This window comes from Mus caroli, unplaced genomic scaffold, assembly GCF_978045245.1.
Source record: "Mus caroli unplaced genomic scaffold, Mus_caroli_1 scaffold_13, whole genome shotgun sequence".
Classification (NCBI taxonomy): Eukaryota; Metazoa; Chordata; class Mammalia; order Rodentia; family Muridae; genus Mus; species Mus caroli.
Window position 1 is genome coordinate 51,174,548 of NW_028227268.1, and position 16,139 is coordinate 51,190,686.

Genomic DNA, 16,139 nt, shown 5'->3' on the forward strand with positions numbered 1-16,139 from the left:
TGTTGGGGACTGGATAGGACACCTGCACTGGGGCTGCACACAGCCTATGTGTGCTCTTGCTGCTCAGCACCTCTGAAACCATACCAGGAGTGTGCACCAGGAGCACAGGGCTCTTTAGCAGCCTCGTGGCTTCACAGGGCTGGCGGAAGAAGAGTGAGGTCATGATTCCTCAGAAGGAATAGTGGCTTCTGCTGCAGGGCAAGGGGAGGGGCGCCCCACCATTCATTCCTGAAGCAGGGAGGGGCTCCTCTGTCTGTGAGTGTAAAGGCTGCTTTGGAGTATGCTGGATCATCTCAATTGTCATGCCTCAGTCTCCCCAACTGTTAGGTAGGTGCATGTGCGCCTTTGCTCTGGATTAGTTCCCTCCTCTCATTTTGCCAGAGCTTTTCATCTATCCTAAAGCCGGAATCCTTCCCCTAACACTTCGGGTCTCAGGACTCTAAAATGTTGTCTTAAAAATACAAGCAAGCTAATCACTGGAATAGTCAGCCACACCCCAGCCATCAACTTGCTGTTAAAAATCTTCTAAACCTGAAGCCTCCTAGAGGGTAGGGACAATATCTTTACTCCAAGGGACTCATCAGGGTTAGACATAATATTGTTATCACTTATCTGGAAACTGGGTCACAGCTCCTACAAACCAGACTGGTAGTCCCAAGGCCTTGGGTGTAAGAGCAGAGGAGCCCCTCCACAAGGAGGGTGGACCAGCTGGCTACACCCTGATCCGAGTCTCAGGGGTCTGAATTCCTAGAGCAGATGACAACCATGAGAACAGGATGTTGCACCACCCAGGGCTCCAGGGAATCTCAGGTCAGAAGATGCCAGTACGAGGAAGCCAACAGTCACTTTCTTCCATATGGTCCCTTCTAAACTCCATGCCTCCTGAGGTCACCTCCATGGAGGGTTGAGCATCAATACATGTGTGCTAAGCACAGGCACCTGCTCCCAGGTAGGAGGCTGCTTCCCTGGTATGGATCTCTGTAAACTCTCTCTCCCTTTCATGAGTCTCAATGCCCTTGAATCCATTATATACGGCTGCAGAAAAAAAACCCACCGAGAGCAGTGGGCATGAATTATTCTCTGCCCATCTACTTTGCAAAAGAAAAGCAGTGTCTGAGAAATTTCCAATGTGTTGGTTGATACAGAAAAAAAGCCCATCATAGCTTTCAACTAAACAGTCCAAACACAAGGAGGCACAAGGCTCAAAAGGCTTGGTCAAGCCTTGCCAAAGCTGGGATAGAGCGAGCGTCCCTATTTCTGAGAATAAGATAGTGGAGATTCAAATTCCTGCTCTGCCAGGACAGGCCTATGTGACCTGGGATGTGCAGGTCCCCCTCTCTACGATGCAGGCTCCCCATCTACAAAATGGGGACACGGTATCAATTCCAGAAGCCGGAGGTTGTGAGAATTCCACAAGATAAGGCATGTCCAACATTGAACAAATGGCTGGGAGTGTCAGGTACCAGGAGCGACTGTTTTATGTTTAAGAGTTCATTTTTAATAATGAAGAGCTCTCAGTTACTTTACAGCCCCTGGAACTCAGGTCCTTCATTGTTAAAGTGGCGAGAGCACTGCTTACATCAGTAGGCTCTTTGAAGATTAAATTAAACAAGACAAGACGACAGATGGACATCTACACACAATGGTGCTCCATACATAACAGATGTTCAAATAAATAACATCTATTATTATTCTGATCCTATACTCTAACCTGGGACCTACTGGGGCAGTGAATCAGTAAATATTAGCTGAATAATTAGCACATTAATAGAAGAGAGGAAAACAATGGTTTCAACAGCCAGGCTGAAAGAAGTGGCTGACTACCCAGCATCCCTGTCTGACCAGCGGGCAGAAGAAGCCCCCACCCCAGCCCCAGTATCCAGCAGCCCCCATCTTGGGGTGCAGCCAGGGTTTGAGACACGGATGGGCCCTCTGGGTTGTGGGGGAGCAGAGGAGCCTTTTGTCACTTAACATAACAAATGACTTTTCTAAATCCCTGACAGAGGCAAGAATGTGCAGGAAAGCAAGAACTTTCGAGGGATGTGCTGGGACGCTCCTGAGGCGGATTTATTACTTTGGGCTGAAACGAAGGCGATGCATTACCGCCTGTGACTCTGCATCTGTTCATTTGCACATCAGAATGGACAAGTCGTGAGGCTATTAACGATGGCTTTGGAGATATTGGAATGTCTTTGGAAATTACTATCAATAAAAAAACAAACTGGCTATGGAGAAGTTACTATTTTTTCCCTAGTAAACTTACTGACATTTTATTCCATTATGGATGTTGTCCAAGGTATAATGAAATGCGCAGTGATTGATGGAGACTCCTGCAGCTTCCGTGGCTTGCAGGATCCCTTTCAGGGGATGGCGGGCTGCCCGGGCTGCAAAGAGATGCTCGCTTTGTCTGCAGTCCTAGCAGCTGGTCTAGGGCTACACTGTGAGGCACTCTCTAGACCAAGGAGGTTGCTTGGCCATGCAGGGCCAGCGAGTTCCCTAAGAGAAAGGCGCAGGGGTTCCTAGGCCAGTATTCTGCCTTCCTCTGGGCTCTCTTCAAGCATATCACCACGTCTCCCTCAGACACTGCTCTTTTAGAGTTTGTAGGGAGACCAACTTTATCTTTAAAATCCTGAAGATTAAAAATATTTAATCTCCCATGGTGTGATAGTGCCCATTGACCATTCAAAGTCCTCACTGCCATGCCCTGGGCCTGGACCTTGGATGCTGCATTGTACAACAGAGTGACAAGAGTTAACCCTTTATTTGTTTGGTAATTGGGGTACTCCAGAAATCACGAACAGGGGCTATCAACAGGTAAGGAGAATCAATAGGTATTTTTATTCATACCCAAAACCATATTGTTGGATAGCAGCTGATTACTGTCCTGCTTACATCTAACTGTGATTTCTCCTGCTTTTATAGGAGCCCTTCCACCACTACTGTGTCTTTGGAGATAACTAAATGGTTACCTTGGACATAATATATGTATGGCCAGACCCTGATTACCAGGCCACTTAGTCAGCTTCTCTGAAGACCAGCTATAAGAAGGTCTTCTCTACCTCAAGCTCCATGCCATGCCTTACTCATCCTTCAGGAAGTCTGTGCAGTAGTTATCTGGAAACATAACTGACTCCACCCCAGACAGAGCACTCAAGGGTCCAATGCAAAACACATATGGGGACTAATGCATAGTGAGCACATATTGAACACTAATGGTCCTCAATAAATAAGGGTAGGGAGAAATGAAGAGAAGACTCTAGGTCAATTTGTCCAAGGTCATAGAGCCATGAAGTGGCAATAGAAAGGGGGAACTCAGCTCTGTCTTCAGCAAAGATGCACTTCACAAAACTTCCTCTCAGGAAACCCACGGGCCCTCTCCTGGTCATTGGCACTTTAGTCTAAATTAATTACCCTAGTAATGTCTGCTTAGAGACCCAGTTTCTTGGTGTGTTGGAGAGATTACAGAAGGCACACACACATAAAATGAGCTATATCATCAGTCCCTCTGTCTCATTACATATAGGCCATGCTAAAGAACTCACTGCGAGGAAAATAGGCTGGATGACGTCTGGTCTAAAATGCATCCTTCCCTGGAGACAAGAACCCACAGCCTTCTAGTCTTTCCTTTGTTGGGCCCATTGAGTCATTTCCCCAAGGCAAAAGAAGCTTGGGTTTATTATTCTCAGAATAAATCAAGGATTGGGGATGTGACTCAGCTGTGGAGGATGTGCCTAGTACCCCAAGGTCTGAGATCTGAGTTCCAGCAGCACACAGATCAATCAATCAACCAACCAACCAAATCTTAGGCCTTCCCTACCCTAGGTCTGATGCTCCACTTACCTCATCTCCTACAGTCTTCTACTTAGCCTTCTAGGCTAATAACCCTGTATACTATGCTTAATACTCTGTGTGCTATGCTTAGTACTGTATGTGCTCTGCTTAGTACTGTATGTGCTCTGCTTAGTACTCTATGCTAAGTGCACTATGCTTATTACTCATGACAGGTGCCCTATAGACTATGCTCGATATTCTGTTTAGTAATCCATGCACTTTATTTTAGTGCATTTATTTTAGCACCACCTCCTCTAATGACCTAGGGCACAGGACCAAATAAGTTGGTGAGAGGATGATCAGAGAGGACTGAGCTCGGCTGCCACCCAGGCACACCTTTAACACTCACTGTGTGCTCTCCAGGCACCCAGCATGTTCCCTGGGCCCTGCAGAGAGAATCTACGGAACTCAGTGCAAAGAGCACCAGGCCAGAGTAGAGCATCTTGACTTGGGAGTCCCAGCAGTACGAAGATTTATCCCATCACCCCCCACCCCCAGGCCTGCCACTCCAGGGTGCCCCGAGATGTGTGTTCTGCTTTGCCTCCATGCCCTCCTCCTCAAGCAGGTTCCCTCAGCCTGCTCCTGCTCCAGGGTACACATTTCCCGGCTGCCTTCCTTCCTGGCCTTCCTGCTACTCCCCAGCCAGGGTTTCCTGGGGTCACCGCCCAGATCTACTCAACATCTGAGTTCTGGCTTCAGGCTTAGGGTCTAGAGACCCCAAACTGCGAGAATAATCTCGTCCATTCACTTGGCTTTCCCACACCTCAGTGTCTTCCTTTTGAACTGCGGAAGTGACAGCGTCAGACGTAGCAGCTTCACAACAAAGCGGCACTGGTAGACAAGCCATTTTTACTAAAGTGATAATAGCTTTCAGTTAGAGAGCAAAGTGATACATTTGCCTAGTGGTTCTTGGCTTATGAGTACACCAGGATGGCCTAGAGCAACAATTTGCAACCCCCTTTGGGGGTTGAATGACTCCATTACAGGGATCATATCCCAGATACTCTGCCTATCAGGTATTTACATTACTCTTGAAAAAAGTATCAAAATTACAGTCACGAAGTAGCAGTGAAATAATTTTGTGGTTGGGGGTCACCATACCATGAGGTACTGTTTTAAAGGTCACAGCAGTAGGAAAGTTGAAAACCAGACTCAGTAGATACAGGGATTGCTGGTGGCAACCAAAGTAGGAGATTCTGTTTTGTTAGATGTATTAAGGACCTAGGACTGTACAGCCACCAGTTCCCACAGGCAGCAGCTGCTGCTCTGGGACCACCCTTAACACCCTGTGACACGCTGCTCCAAGATACTTCAATACATTTGCACAGTAAACCTGGGGTCAATGTCTCTGTCTCTACCTGAGAGGACCCAGAGACAGGTGACATAATCAAAGTCACCCAGGAAGCCGTGACTGAGGCAAGATCAAAGTCAGAGCTCTGGGGGACAATATCACACCCTTCAGTTACCACAGGGCCAAGAAAAGAGACAATGAGTAAAACCCTGAGCAGACTTGTGGCAGAAGCAGAAAAGCTACCTCTGTTATGGTTGGCTGGTCCAGAGGCCTCCGGACCCAGGGTGGGAGGCCCCTGCGGGTCACTGGTGAGGTGGTGGAGCCAACGCCGCCGCAGTGAGCTGCGGTTCCTCCGGGGCCAGCGGATTCCGGGTGCTAGTCGGGCCAGAGGACTCCTTAGTGTGTCCACATCAAGTAGTAGGTCAGGACTACTGTGGGGATCACGAAGGCTCCTGCCGTCCAGTAGACCCACACCCAGTGCCACGGTGGCCACTGGTAAGGCCTGCAGGCTGCCGGGAGCCCGGAGGGCCTGTGGGAGGGCCACTCTGGCCCGCTGCAGGAGCAGCAGGCTGCCGGTCATCAGGTAGGCGGCCGTGAGGAAGAGGAGCAGGAACTGTGTTCTTCGGAGAAACTTCTGGAGTCTGAAGAAAGGTTTGGCCATGCCCCTGGGCAGCAGGGCTCCCAGCTGGAGCCTGGGGACGGCTCCTAGCACCTGGGCAGGAGGGACGCCAGGGCCTCCAAGGGCATCATCCCAGCATCCTGACTCTTGACACCGGTGGTGTCAGCACACTTGTGGGCTTCTGTCCCTGTGGGTTTCAAATGTCACCATCACTTCTCTGTGGCAGCCACAAGCCCCTTGTTGGTAGCTTCTGCCCAGGGGTCACCATTTTTCCCATTCCTTAGCTCTCCTGGCTCTCGTCAGTCTCAGGAACCTAGAAAAGTGGAGAAATAACAGTAAGGCGAAACAGGACTCATCCCTCTCTTCCCGGGCCAGGGTACTCCCCAGCCCTATGACCGATTTATCAAAGGGGTAAGCTCTGGGTCAGGAACACTGGACAAAGGGTTCAGATCCTACTTCTGCTGCTGGCCAGCTGTGTGACACTAGAGAAATTGCTGAACCTCTCTGGGCTTCAGCTCCCTCATCTGTGATATGAGGATGATACTGGTTTGGACAGTGGCAATGAAGGTCCAGTAATGATAATAGCAATAAGGCGGAGGAAGGAAGCAACCATGGCTTCCACTGAGTCCTCAGTGACCACTCAGCAAAGTGAGTTACAAAGTCACATCATTGTACTCTCATCAATATAGTGGGCTAGATATTGTACTGTCCCCACTATACAGAGTGAGAAAAAGAAAGGAAGAGTAACTTCCGGAAATGCCACAGCTGGCAAACACAAGAGCCAACATTCCAATGTCTCTCTCGAGGTCTGTTTTCTCAACTACTATACAGCGCGGCCTGAAACATAGCTTTACTATATAGCACAAGGATGCCCCACACAGGCAGGTGTATGCTGGAGGTACTTAATAAATACATACAGTGAGCTGCCTCCCTGTGATGCCATGAAGCTGTGATCCATATTCTGGGAGCAGCTTCTACAGAGGTTGGTTGGTCATTGACTCTCACCAAGACAGAGGCAGGCTTGCATGGTGCTCATGTTAATGTTAAGCTGTGGTTCCCACTGGCGGCATCTCTAAAGTAGCTATTACGGTGGTGGGGGCACTGCAGCTGCCAGGAGCTGGGCTGCTGTGTGAGGAGGGCCCTGAGCACAAGGACAGGCTTGTCCCAGAAGAAAGGACCCTGGAAGCGTGACTAAGCCGCTGGCCGTAACTAACATGGTGAGGGCAGCGTTTCAATGGCTGTTCTGTGCACAGGCACGGCCTGCTGGGTGTGAGAAGAAAGACAATGTTTTGGCTCTGGGGCCCAGCATTTCAGGCTGCAAGGAGGCTGGGGGCCCAGCAGACCATCCAAGAGCACCCAGACCAGCCTGAGCCTTCCTGATTAAGTTCTGAGAGCTAAGAGGGCTGAAACCTTGAGGAGGCTAGGGGTATGGTTACACAGGTCCTCATCAGCAAACGGCAGTGGAACCCAGCTGAGTGGGGAGGACTTTGCAGATGGTCTCAGAGCTTTTCCTTTCTGTCTAAACTGGTATGTCGCCAGACCCACCCCTGCCAGCCTCAGATTTGTAAAACCACAGAGAAAATCCCACGAAATCCGGACTGATCTGTCTGCCCCCAGCTTGGACTCCTCCAATCCACAGCACACAGGCTGCTGGGGCGAACCTCCTTAACACGCGAATTTGATCAGGGCTGGTGTTCTTTCTGCTTAAAACCTCTTTTCAATAGCTCCCCAGAGCTTGGGGATAAACTGCAAGCGCCTTAGCATGGCACACAAGGTCTTCTTGTGGTCCAACCCACAGAGGCTCTCAATGCCTCACTATCTCAGTATCTCCAACATGCACACATATAACATATGCACTCTGTGACTGCAGCAGGGCCTCCTGTATCCAGTGTCCCTGCCTCTGTTTCCTCCCTCTGTCTGGTTAATCTATGTATGACCCCTAAGGTTTAGCACTAATGTCACTTCCTCCAACCTTTCCCTGATCACATCCACCCACAGAGAAGGAGAGGCTCCCTGGTTCCCAACAGTCTGTGCTGAGTCCATCCCAGCATGCAGCATGCACCATTTTGGTGCAATTAACATTGTCTATCTACTTGTCGATCATCCCCAAAGGACTCTGATCAACTCAAGTAGATGCCATCCCCTATTTACTTTTTTCACTGTCACCCAGCATGAAGCCTGGCACAAAGTGACACCTCAGTTGTCTTTGCCAGTGGGATACATACACACACACACACACACACACACACACACACACACACACACACATATATATATATATATATATATATATATATGACAAAAGAACTATATGACAAAAGAACTCTAACAGCAGAAGTATGCTCTTGAGGGGTTTGAGAGCAGCCAAACTTCAAACTCCATTCAACCAGAGCTGAGAGGAAGCCTGAACTAGACAGAAGATGCTGAGCAACATGTGGGCCACCACTGGTCTCAGCATCACAGAGCTGATGTGTAAGATGTACTTGGATTATCAAGAACCCCTAAATGTCTGATCTTTCCTGTGCTTTAAGAAGGTTCTCTGGTACGTTTACAGAAGGGTTCTGGATGCAGGAGATCCTACTAGTATAAAATCCTAAAACCCAAGTAACAGTCGAAAGGTTAGCACATCTGCTGTGGAGAGAAAGTTTCTGGTCTAGGTGGGTGATGGTCCCACCCCTGTAGCCGTGCACTGTGGCTTGGCAAAAATCTGGCCACTTTTCATCTCTGCTGGACTGGAAGTCCAGTGGCTGGCCCTCTGTACCCCAGAGCCATCAGGCCTTCCTTATAGCAAACCTAATCCCAAGTAAGGACCTTAGACTCCTTGTCTGCACATGGGTAAATGGGAATGGTTGCCTAGACTGTGACACACACACACACACACACACACACACACACACACTGGCTATGAATGCCACAGAGGCCCACAGGAGCTGCTGGAGGATGGACACACAGCAGGTGTTCCCAGGAAACAGTCTCCTTCCTCCTGGGCCTCCTATTCCCAGAATGGGCCCAACAGCCTCCTCTTGCTTGAAGTTGATCTAACTGCTGTTGGCAACTGCTTAATTTTCAGTGACACCATTTATTAGGCCCTTGCAGTGTGAATAAATAGATTAGATGGCCTGTGTACCTCATGAGCCCCTGGATCCTCATGGGAGGCAGACGGCCTGCTTCCTGTCAGTTGAGAACTGTCCCCATACCTGACTAGAGAGTCAGTATTCACACCCAGACCATCTGCTCCTAGAGCTGTCCTGTGGCCCCAAATCTCCCTGCCCCTTTTCCCACTTGAGTTCTGGCTCTGCACGTGGTTAAGATTTTTTCTTAAAAACTTAGTGTGTCTCCATCATGGGTTTGAAACTATGCCAGGCAGAAGCTCCTCCTGTTCTGACCTTTCCAGTCAAACCTAAGAGGCACTGCCACGAGCAGGCTCTAAGACTGCCTTTGAGCTCTTTCCCCTCTTCTGGGAATCTTCCACCTCCCCTGAATCTTGCTTCACAGCTGACTTTCCTGATCTGGAACCCTTAGTAAGGGACTGTTGAGCATACTCCCTGTCCCAGAACCTCCACTTGAGGCTCTGTCCAGCTTGGATAAATGTCCATCTGCCACCTTGCTCAGTGTTCTCTACATCCTTGGAAATATTTTAGGGCTTAGGGAAAGGAGTCCCTGAGATAGCCCAGGAATGAGAGGAGAATAATTGAACCGAGACTTCAGGAGTCTCAGAGAAGAAAAGCAAGTTCCTAGTGCAAGGGGGACTCAAAACCTTGGCTCCAGAAGAGGGCAGGTAGCACCTACCTGTGGGCCAGGTTGGGGTGGGAGCAATAGGAGAGCTCACAGAAAGAGGAAGGGAAAAGACAGGAGAGGAGGGCTAGCTAGGACTGGCCCTTAGGGTTCAGTCATGTGACTCCACCTCCCTTCTACCTTCTGGCTAGCAATGAAATGCATTAATGCGAGAGCAAATGATCAGTGCTCCCCACACAGATCTTAGCCACTGTGGCCATCAAGGGTGACTCAAAGCTGTCTGCACATAAGGCGGCATCCTAAAGACAAAACACAAAGTCTGACAGGCTGCTCCTCAGGCAAGATAAGGACCTATGCTGCAGCTGCTCAGAGTCCCAGTCATTGACCAACTAAAAGCCAGCAGCTCTAAGCGTTGGAACCTCAGTGAAACTACAAGTGGGGCTGGGCTGCGGGTGTTCTCCCACCCCTCACTTCACCTTCTCCATCCTCTGATGCTCCGTTCAGTGCTCACCCCCTGAAGCCCATCCCTCTCCCAGAGGCTATGCCCTCCCAGCATCTCAAGAAAGCATCTATCCTAGTGCATAGCACTAGTTATGCTACAGCTTGCAGGGGCCATGGGACAAGGAGGAACTGATCCAAACGCCTCCATAGTCACTCAGTGTCTTGGCTTCATCTCACACCCAGCCTCCTCCCTCCCTCAGACTACTCATTACAGAATCCTATGTCCAAACCAGTGTCCCTGGTCAGCATGGGATGTTTCAAAGCTTCCTGAGGGTGCATGTTAGTCAGCCAGCCAGGGATGCTCTGCCCAATTCACAGACCTGAAATACTTCCCCACCCTCAAAGTTCAGCTCAATAACACTTCCTCCTTAAAACCTCCTCAACTCCTGAAGCAGAGTGGTTCTGTGGTACTGACAGAGAGGCTAGATACATGGTGACCTGTGGCTGGGCTTGGGTTCTACTTTGAGTCTGCCTGTGAATATCTTTACATTGTCTCTCAGCCTGCAAGCCACTCCCAGGCATTGTCAGTATCTCTGATGGCTTCCGGGAATACTGCCCTCACTCCAGGGTCACCTGCACTCCTGGTCTGCAGCTGAAAAGGGGGGAGGTAAAATACCCACAAAACACAAACCTGCAGACCCTTGCTGAAATGGGGTAAGGGCTCCATTTTTGAAGAGGCAAAAACTCTTTGAACTTCAGAACTCAAGGGAAAAAATAAAAAAACAAATGAATCTGGGGGCTTGGGGAGATAGCTCAGTGACCAAAGTGCTCTCTTGGAAAGCATGAAATCCCCAGCGTTCTGGCGAAAGCCAAGCACGGCCATGCTTCTATAACCCCAGTGTTGGAGAGGTGGAGAGAGGTAGATCCCAGAGACTTGCTGACCAGAGAGAGAGAGAGAGAGAGAGAGAGAGAGAGAGAGAGAGAGAGAGAGAGAGCGCAGCCTCAGCATTCTGGAGGTAGAGGCTGGCCTGGTCTGCCAAACGAGTTTCAACCAGCCAGGGTTGTAGCAAACCCTATATCAAACAAAACAAACAAAACCCAAACACAATAATGTGGAGAACAACTGAGAAGACTGCCTAACATTGACTTCTGGCCTCTGCAGATGCTTGCACACACTGATGTGCACACACACACACACACACACACATACCCCACGGCCACATACAAAGTTTCTTTAAAAGTATAAAACATAAGAGTTAATTAGATTTATCATTTCATATTATATACATAGGCCCAATGTCACAGGGTAGCCTTTTAAAATATAACATGATGATCTGTCAATCACAAATGGTAAGAATAGCATTGCTAAGGTCAAATTCCATTCAATGCAAATAAGTATATAACCTTCAGTGGACTCAAGGCTGAAGTCCTTATGAACACTAAAGTTATAGATGTCACATTAGAGGTTATATGTGGTTTCACATACAACCAAGTGTGTGACATGAATGAACAGATAAACAAATGACTGAGTGATCTTCCCACAGGCCCATGACGTTAATTTATAAGTCATTATCACTGTTACATAGAGGCAAAAGGTAAAACACTGGGGGCTAATTAACTGGAACAGAGATAAATGGCTAGTGCTAGTCGGAACTCCAGCTTTCTGATTCCAAGTGTGTGGCATCACTTGGCTGTCACATGGCCCCAGTGTCAGATGGAGTGCCACATGCAGCTTGGATTTCCTCCTCTCTATTTGGTTGACCCAGGGCCCAATCCCTCACAGCACAGCCAGTCACAACCCCTTCAAATCAGCACCCTACTTGGTTCATCTCCCTCCATGATTCTTCCATTGACGGTGAGTCCCTGAGCTTGGTCTTGAGCCTTGTGCAGAACGCAACAGGTTAAGTAAGTGTTACAACGTATTTCAGGGACTTGGATAAGTCTGGATAGGTGAGTCGGTTAGCCCTGTCTTTCTCTGGTTCCTTTCTTGCCAAAGGACAGGGACTCGAGTTATGGAAGATGGCCCAGACACCTTGTGCATCCCTGTCCTTCCTTACTCTTGGTCTCTTCAGACCAAGGCAGTCATCTTCTGGGAGGGAGCTCCCATCCCAGCGAAGAGGAAGAGCCTTGATACAGAGGCACACAGCATTGTAAGATTTGCAGAACGAATCCAGCCCAATTGCCATTCACTTCTATTCCATCCAAAAGAAAGTACACGTGTAGAGTTTCTCCCTGACCATGGCCCCTCAAAGGGACACATAGGGATTGTGTTTTAGATACAGGTTGACATGGTGGCTATTGAAATCAAGGTGTGGAGAAATTAGGGAAGAGAGAGAGAAAACAAAATTATGAGGTCCAGAGAAAGATTAGGTCATGCCCCCCAAATAAGCAGTGCTGACCTCCAGACCAGCCTGGGTCAGATACTGGGATGCCACCTGTGAGTATGACTCCCACTCCTGTTGTATGGACATAGACCCCCAAGGTTTAAATGCTGAGCTGCCCCCAAGTACTTGGTCTTAATTTCAAAGAGAGCTGGTCTCAGGAAAACTGGCCAGGACAGAGCCAGATGGGAGTACAAGCCCGGAGTATCTGCAAAGAGAAGTGCAGCTCTCCCATCAGACCCTGCTCACATATGGCTCAGCCTGGACCTGGAGGCTGTGGGTTCCCAGGCTCTGCTCAGTGACTCTACAAGAACCATCTGTGAGACTCGCTGACTACCGCTGCAGTCTTTGGGCTGTACTAGCCAGGCTGAGGCTCACATTTAGCAGCAGGCCAAATGATGGCCCAGAAGGTGCCACCTACTGTGGGAGGCAGATAGAAGAAAAGGACAGGGGTCTCATCTTCTGTCTAAATCCAAGTTGTTCTCCACTTCTGGCCAAAGCATAGGACAGTACTGTCTATGCCAGGGACTTCAGTGCCTGTTGAAAAGAGGGAATCTCCTCACCCCAAGATAAGTTTCCTCCAAAGATCTATGGGACAATTTTGGGATGGCTGGGAGTAGTCATGATGTCAGGGAGATAAGGGGACAGTTGCACCCACTACCCCCAGCTTGGTAGCTGGCCAAGCTGCCCTCAACCACTAGAAAGGAAGATGCCTGGCTCTTCCCTGAACCTGGGGGCTTAGCAGCCCCTCCCCACAGGCATCTTCTTGGGGGATTTCAGTTAAGAATATATGTGTGGTAGGAGGTCATGCTTGAAAGAAACCAAACCTACACAAAGAAAGCTCTCCCTAGCTCTCTGGCCAGCACGTGTAGTCATTCAGTTAGATAGCCACCAAGTGAGGATACTGTCGACAGAAAGAGCCACCCAGCCCAGCATAAGGCTCCTCTTATTCTTACAATCCCTACAGTCCTCACTTCCCGTATCTGATGTTGAGGTCCTGACCCCCACGTATGGGTTCCTACCAAAGCTGGTCCGGGTGTCTCCGTAGACATAAGAATACTGTCCCCGCAACAGGAGAGAAGAGGTGACAAAAGTACAGGGGAGTACCGAGTTTGTCCATTCTGTCTGGAAAGTAGCCTACAGCCTACGACGGAGAGTGAGGGCCGGGTCCCAAGGTAGGGCTGTGGGTGCTGGAAATTGCCTATCTGTCAGCAAGCAGATGGGGCAGAGGTCCTCTTCCCATTCGGACTCCCCGTGGACTAGCTGGTAGGACTAAGACAATCAGCGGAGCACAGACACCCAGAAAAGCAGTTAGACAGGTTACCCTGAAGCAGCTGACCCAGCCAGGGATGCTTCTGACTAGCAAAGAAAAACAGCACACAGAGCATCCAGCCACGAGTCTCCATCCACACCTTAGAAAGATGCAAAGCGCGACACCGGGTAATTTCTTCCAACAAAATACATACGTTTCTGTTTTGCCTCTGCCTGTGTTCAAGTTCATCAAGAGACCGGAGAAAACCCTTCACTGACCGGAAGCCTGGCTTGGGAATGGAACGAGAGAGGGGGAGCAGCTTCTGACGAACGTCTCCACCTAGGAGGGAGGCTAAATCCTGCACCCCAAATCCTGCCCTCAGCCCGACCAGGGACTCAGACCGGACGTCCCCGGGCTCCTGGCGGAGAAGCGGCTGGTGCAACTGCCTGTGCACATCCAGCCAAGACCAGACGTGGTGAGATGCTACCCACACATCCGCCACGGTCCTGGCGCGCCGGCCCCGGGAAGGCGCCTCGCCAGCGCGCCCTGCGCCCCAGCAGGTGCAACCCCGAGCCCCCAGCAGGTGCAACCCCGCGCGCTCCCAGTCGCATCTACACAAACTTGTTTGCCCGGGGCGGGGGTAGATCCGGCTCGCAGCCCGTGCTAGGTAGGGTCCTGGCTGGGAGACCTCGAAGACAGGACTCACCCAGCGATCACCGCCGGCTGGGGCACCCGCCTTCCGGGGCGCCAAGCCCGCAGCCCGCAGTGCCCAAAGCTCAGACGCCTGTAGCAAGCGCACCCGCGCTCCCAGGCCCGCGTCGCGCAGCTCCCCGAGGCTGCGGACTTCCGCGCTGAGCAGTGGCGGAGCGGGCGGGCGCCCAGCTGAGCCGCGGGCGCGGAGTACAGTGAGTGGCGGGCGCAGAGCGGGCGAGCGGGCGCCCGGTCTGCACATGCTCACTCGCGCGGCCCGGGGACAGCGGCCGGCCTCCGCCGGGTCCTAGAGGCTTCCGCGCACCCCCTTCTTCTAGGCTCCCAGGAAGGGTCGCAGCTTGGCTTCGTGGCGGGAGGTTTGTGGGTGATCTGTCCGGGCTTGCGAGACAACGCACATACCGCGGGTGACACGCACTACTCGCCACCGCCAAGACAAGACGTTGACCACTCTGTTGCACCCGCCCAGCCACAGCCGACCACTGCAGCCTAGCCGGCTCTAGCACGCACCATGGTGCTTACACCAGACGCACACAGGAATACACTGGGCTTCGCCACTCGCAGCAGTACGCCGCCACACTCAGATGCAGACGTGGTGGCAGACGCACAGTGGCTGATACAAATACACACTGAATCACCAGACACCCACACTCACACACTCTCTGCTCTGCTCCACTCACTCAGAAGCAAGCTAGGACACGGACAGGTGCACCCACATACAGAGTCACACAATTTGTACCACTCTAATGTAAATACCCAGACACACACTGGATTACTGTCCCATACTGGGGGAGCTAGGCACATTCACCTAACTCTCCTTGACACACAGCCACTCAGAAACAAGCACTTGCTAGAAACACACACACACAATTTGAAACAGTACCACAGAATTACAAAATGGCAAAGATACTCACACCATCTCCTTACACACCTGGGGTTCTGCCAGCAGCTTATCACTCTGCCCGCATTGACACAGGGGGACAGACCTTCTTGATATAGAGTGTAAAGGGACATTGCCTCACTGGTACACACACATACACACACACAAAACACAGAGAGAGGGGGGGCACATAGGTCTATATACAGCCCTCCTTTTAAATAAAGGCTTACCCTACTGGGAAGCTCCGCTCCCCCTTTCGAAGCCCCCAAGTCACAGCATCTACCCTGCTCTTCCTTAAACAACAGTGGGTATAGTTCTCACCCAAGACTGACAGCCAAGATGTTCTTGGAGGCTGCTGTATGCTGGGGACAGGATGAGAGGAGGCATCAGGAGCAGGTGGCAGTGTCTCTAACGGACTTCCTGAATGGAAGTTTTTTACTTCCAACTTCCGCTAGGGGCAGAGTTGCTCAGCCACTCAGAGAAGTGGGCTTTCAACAGGTGCAGGGCAGCAGTGGGACTTGGAAGGGGACCAGTAGAAAGCTTCTGGCGGTGCAGTGGAAAGGCACCCTGGTGGGGAAAGGGCTTGTTGAAGTATACACAGAAGAGTCTTGGGTCTGGGAATGAAGGTTGAACTCTTTGGAGCCTTGGGAGTTTTGGGTAGGAGCATAGGGATTTTGTGCTATCTCAGCATTCCAGGCCTGCAAAGAAAGTATCCTCTGCATAGCCTTTAATCATTGTTATCAGCTGTAACTCAATGAATCCTCTTACAATGTTGTCTTGTGTTTGAACCCTCTTTAGGACTGACTGCATAATTTATAGGGTCCAGTGGCAAACAAACAAACAAACAAACAAATTATCCAAGACACAAAGGTGTAATTTTAAAACAGAGTTTAGGGTTATTGGGAAACACTCTTGTGTCTTGCACAGGCCATAAGTCCATGAAGTCACCCATGACCCTCTTATATCCTTTGTCACACTTAATAGTTATGACAAACTACCTT

General features: G+C 50.3%; 1 protein-coding gene across 5 annotated transcripts in view; it reads right to left on the reverse strand.

Annotated features, from left to right (window-relative positions):
- The window catches only part of Wscd1 (WSC domain sialate O sulfotransferase 1), a 39,272-nt gene extending 23,742 nt beyond the window's left edge, over positions 1-15,530 (reverse strand). The window contains exons 1-2 of one of the 5 annotated variants that reach the window (XM_029484169.2): positions 15,460-15,530; positions 5,366-6,054 (exon numbers count right to left, since the gene is read on the reverse strand). In XM_029484169.2, coding sequence (XP_029340029.1) covers positions 5,366-5,783 — 418 coding nt within the window. In that variant the 5' untranslated portion in view covers positions 5,784-6,054; positions 15,460-15,530. Of the gene's footprint in view, positions 1-5,365; positions 6,055-6,658; positions 6,732-13,764; positions 14,094-14,256; positions 14,479-14,660; positions 14,728-15,459 lie in introns of those variants that run through there. The other 4 variants (XM_021177907.3, XM_029484167.2, XM_021177908.3 and 1 more) reach the window with 4 other exon arrangements.
- Between the last annotated feature and the right edge of the window lie 609 nt (positions 15,531-16,139).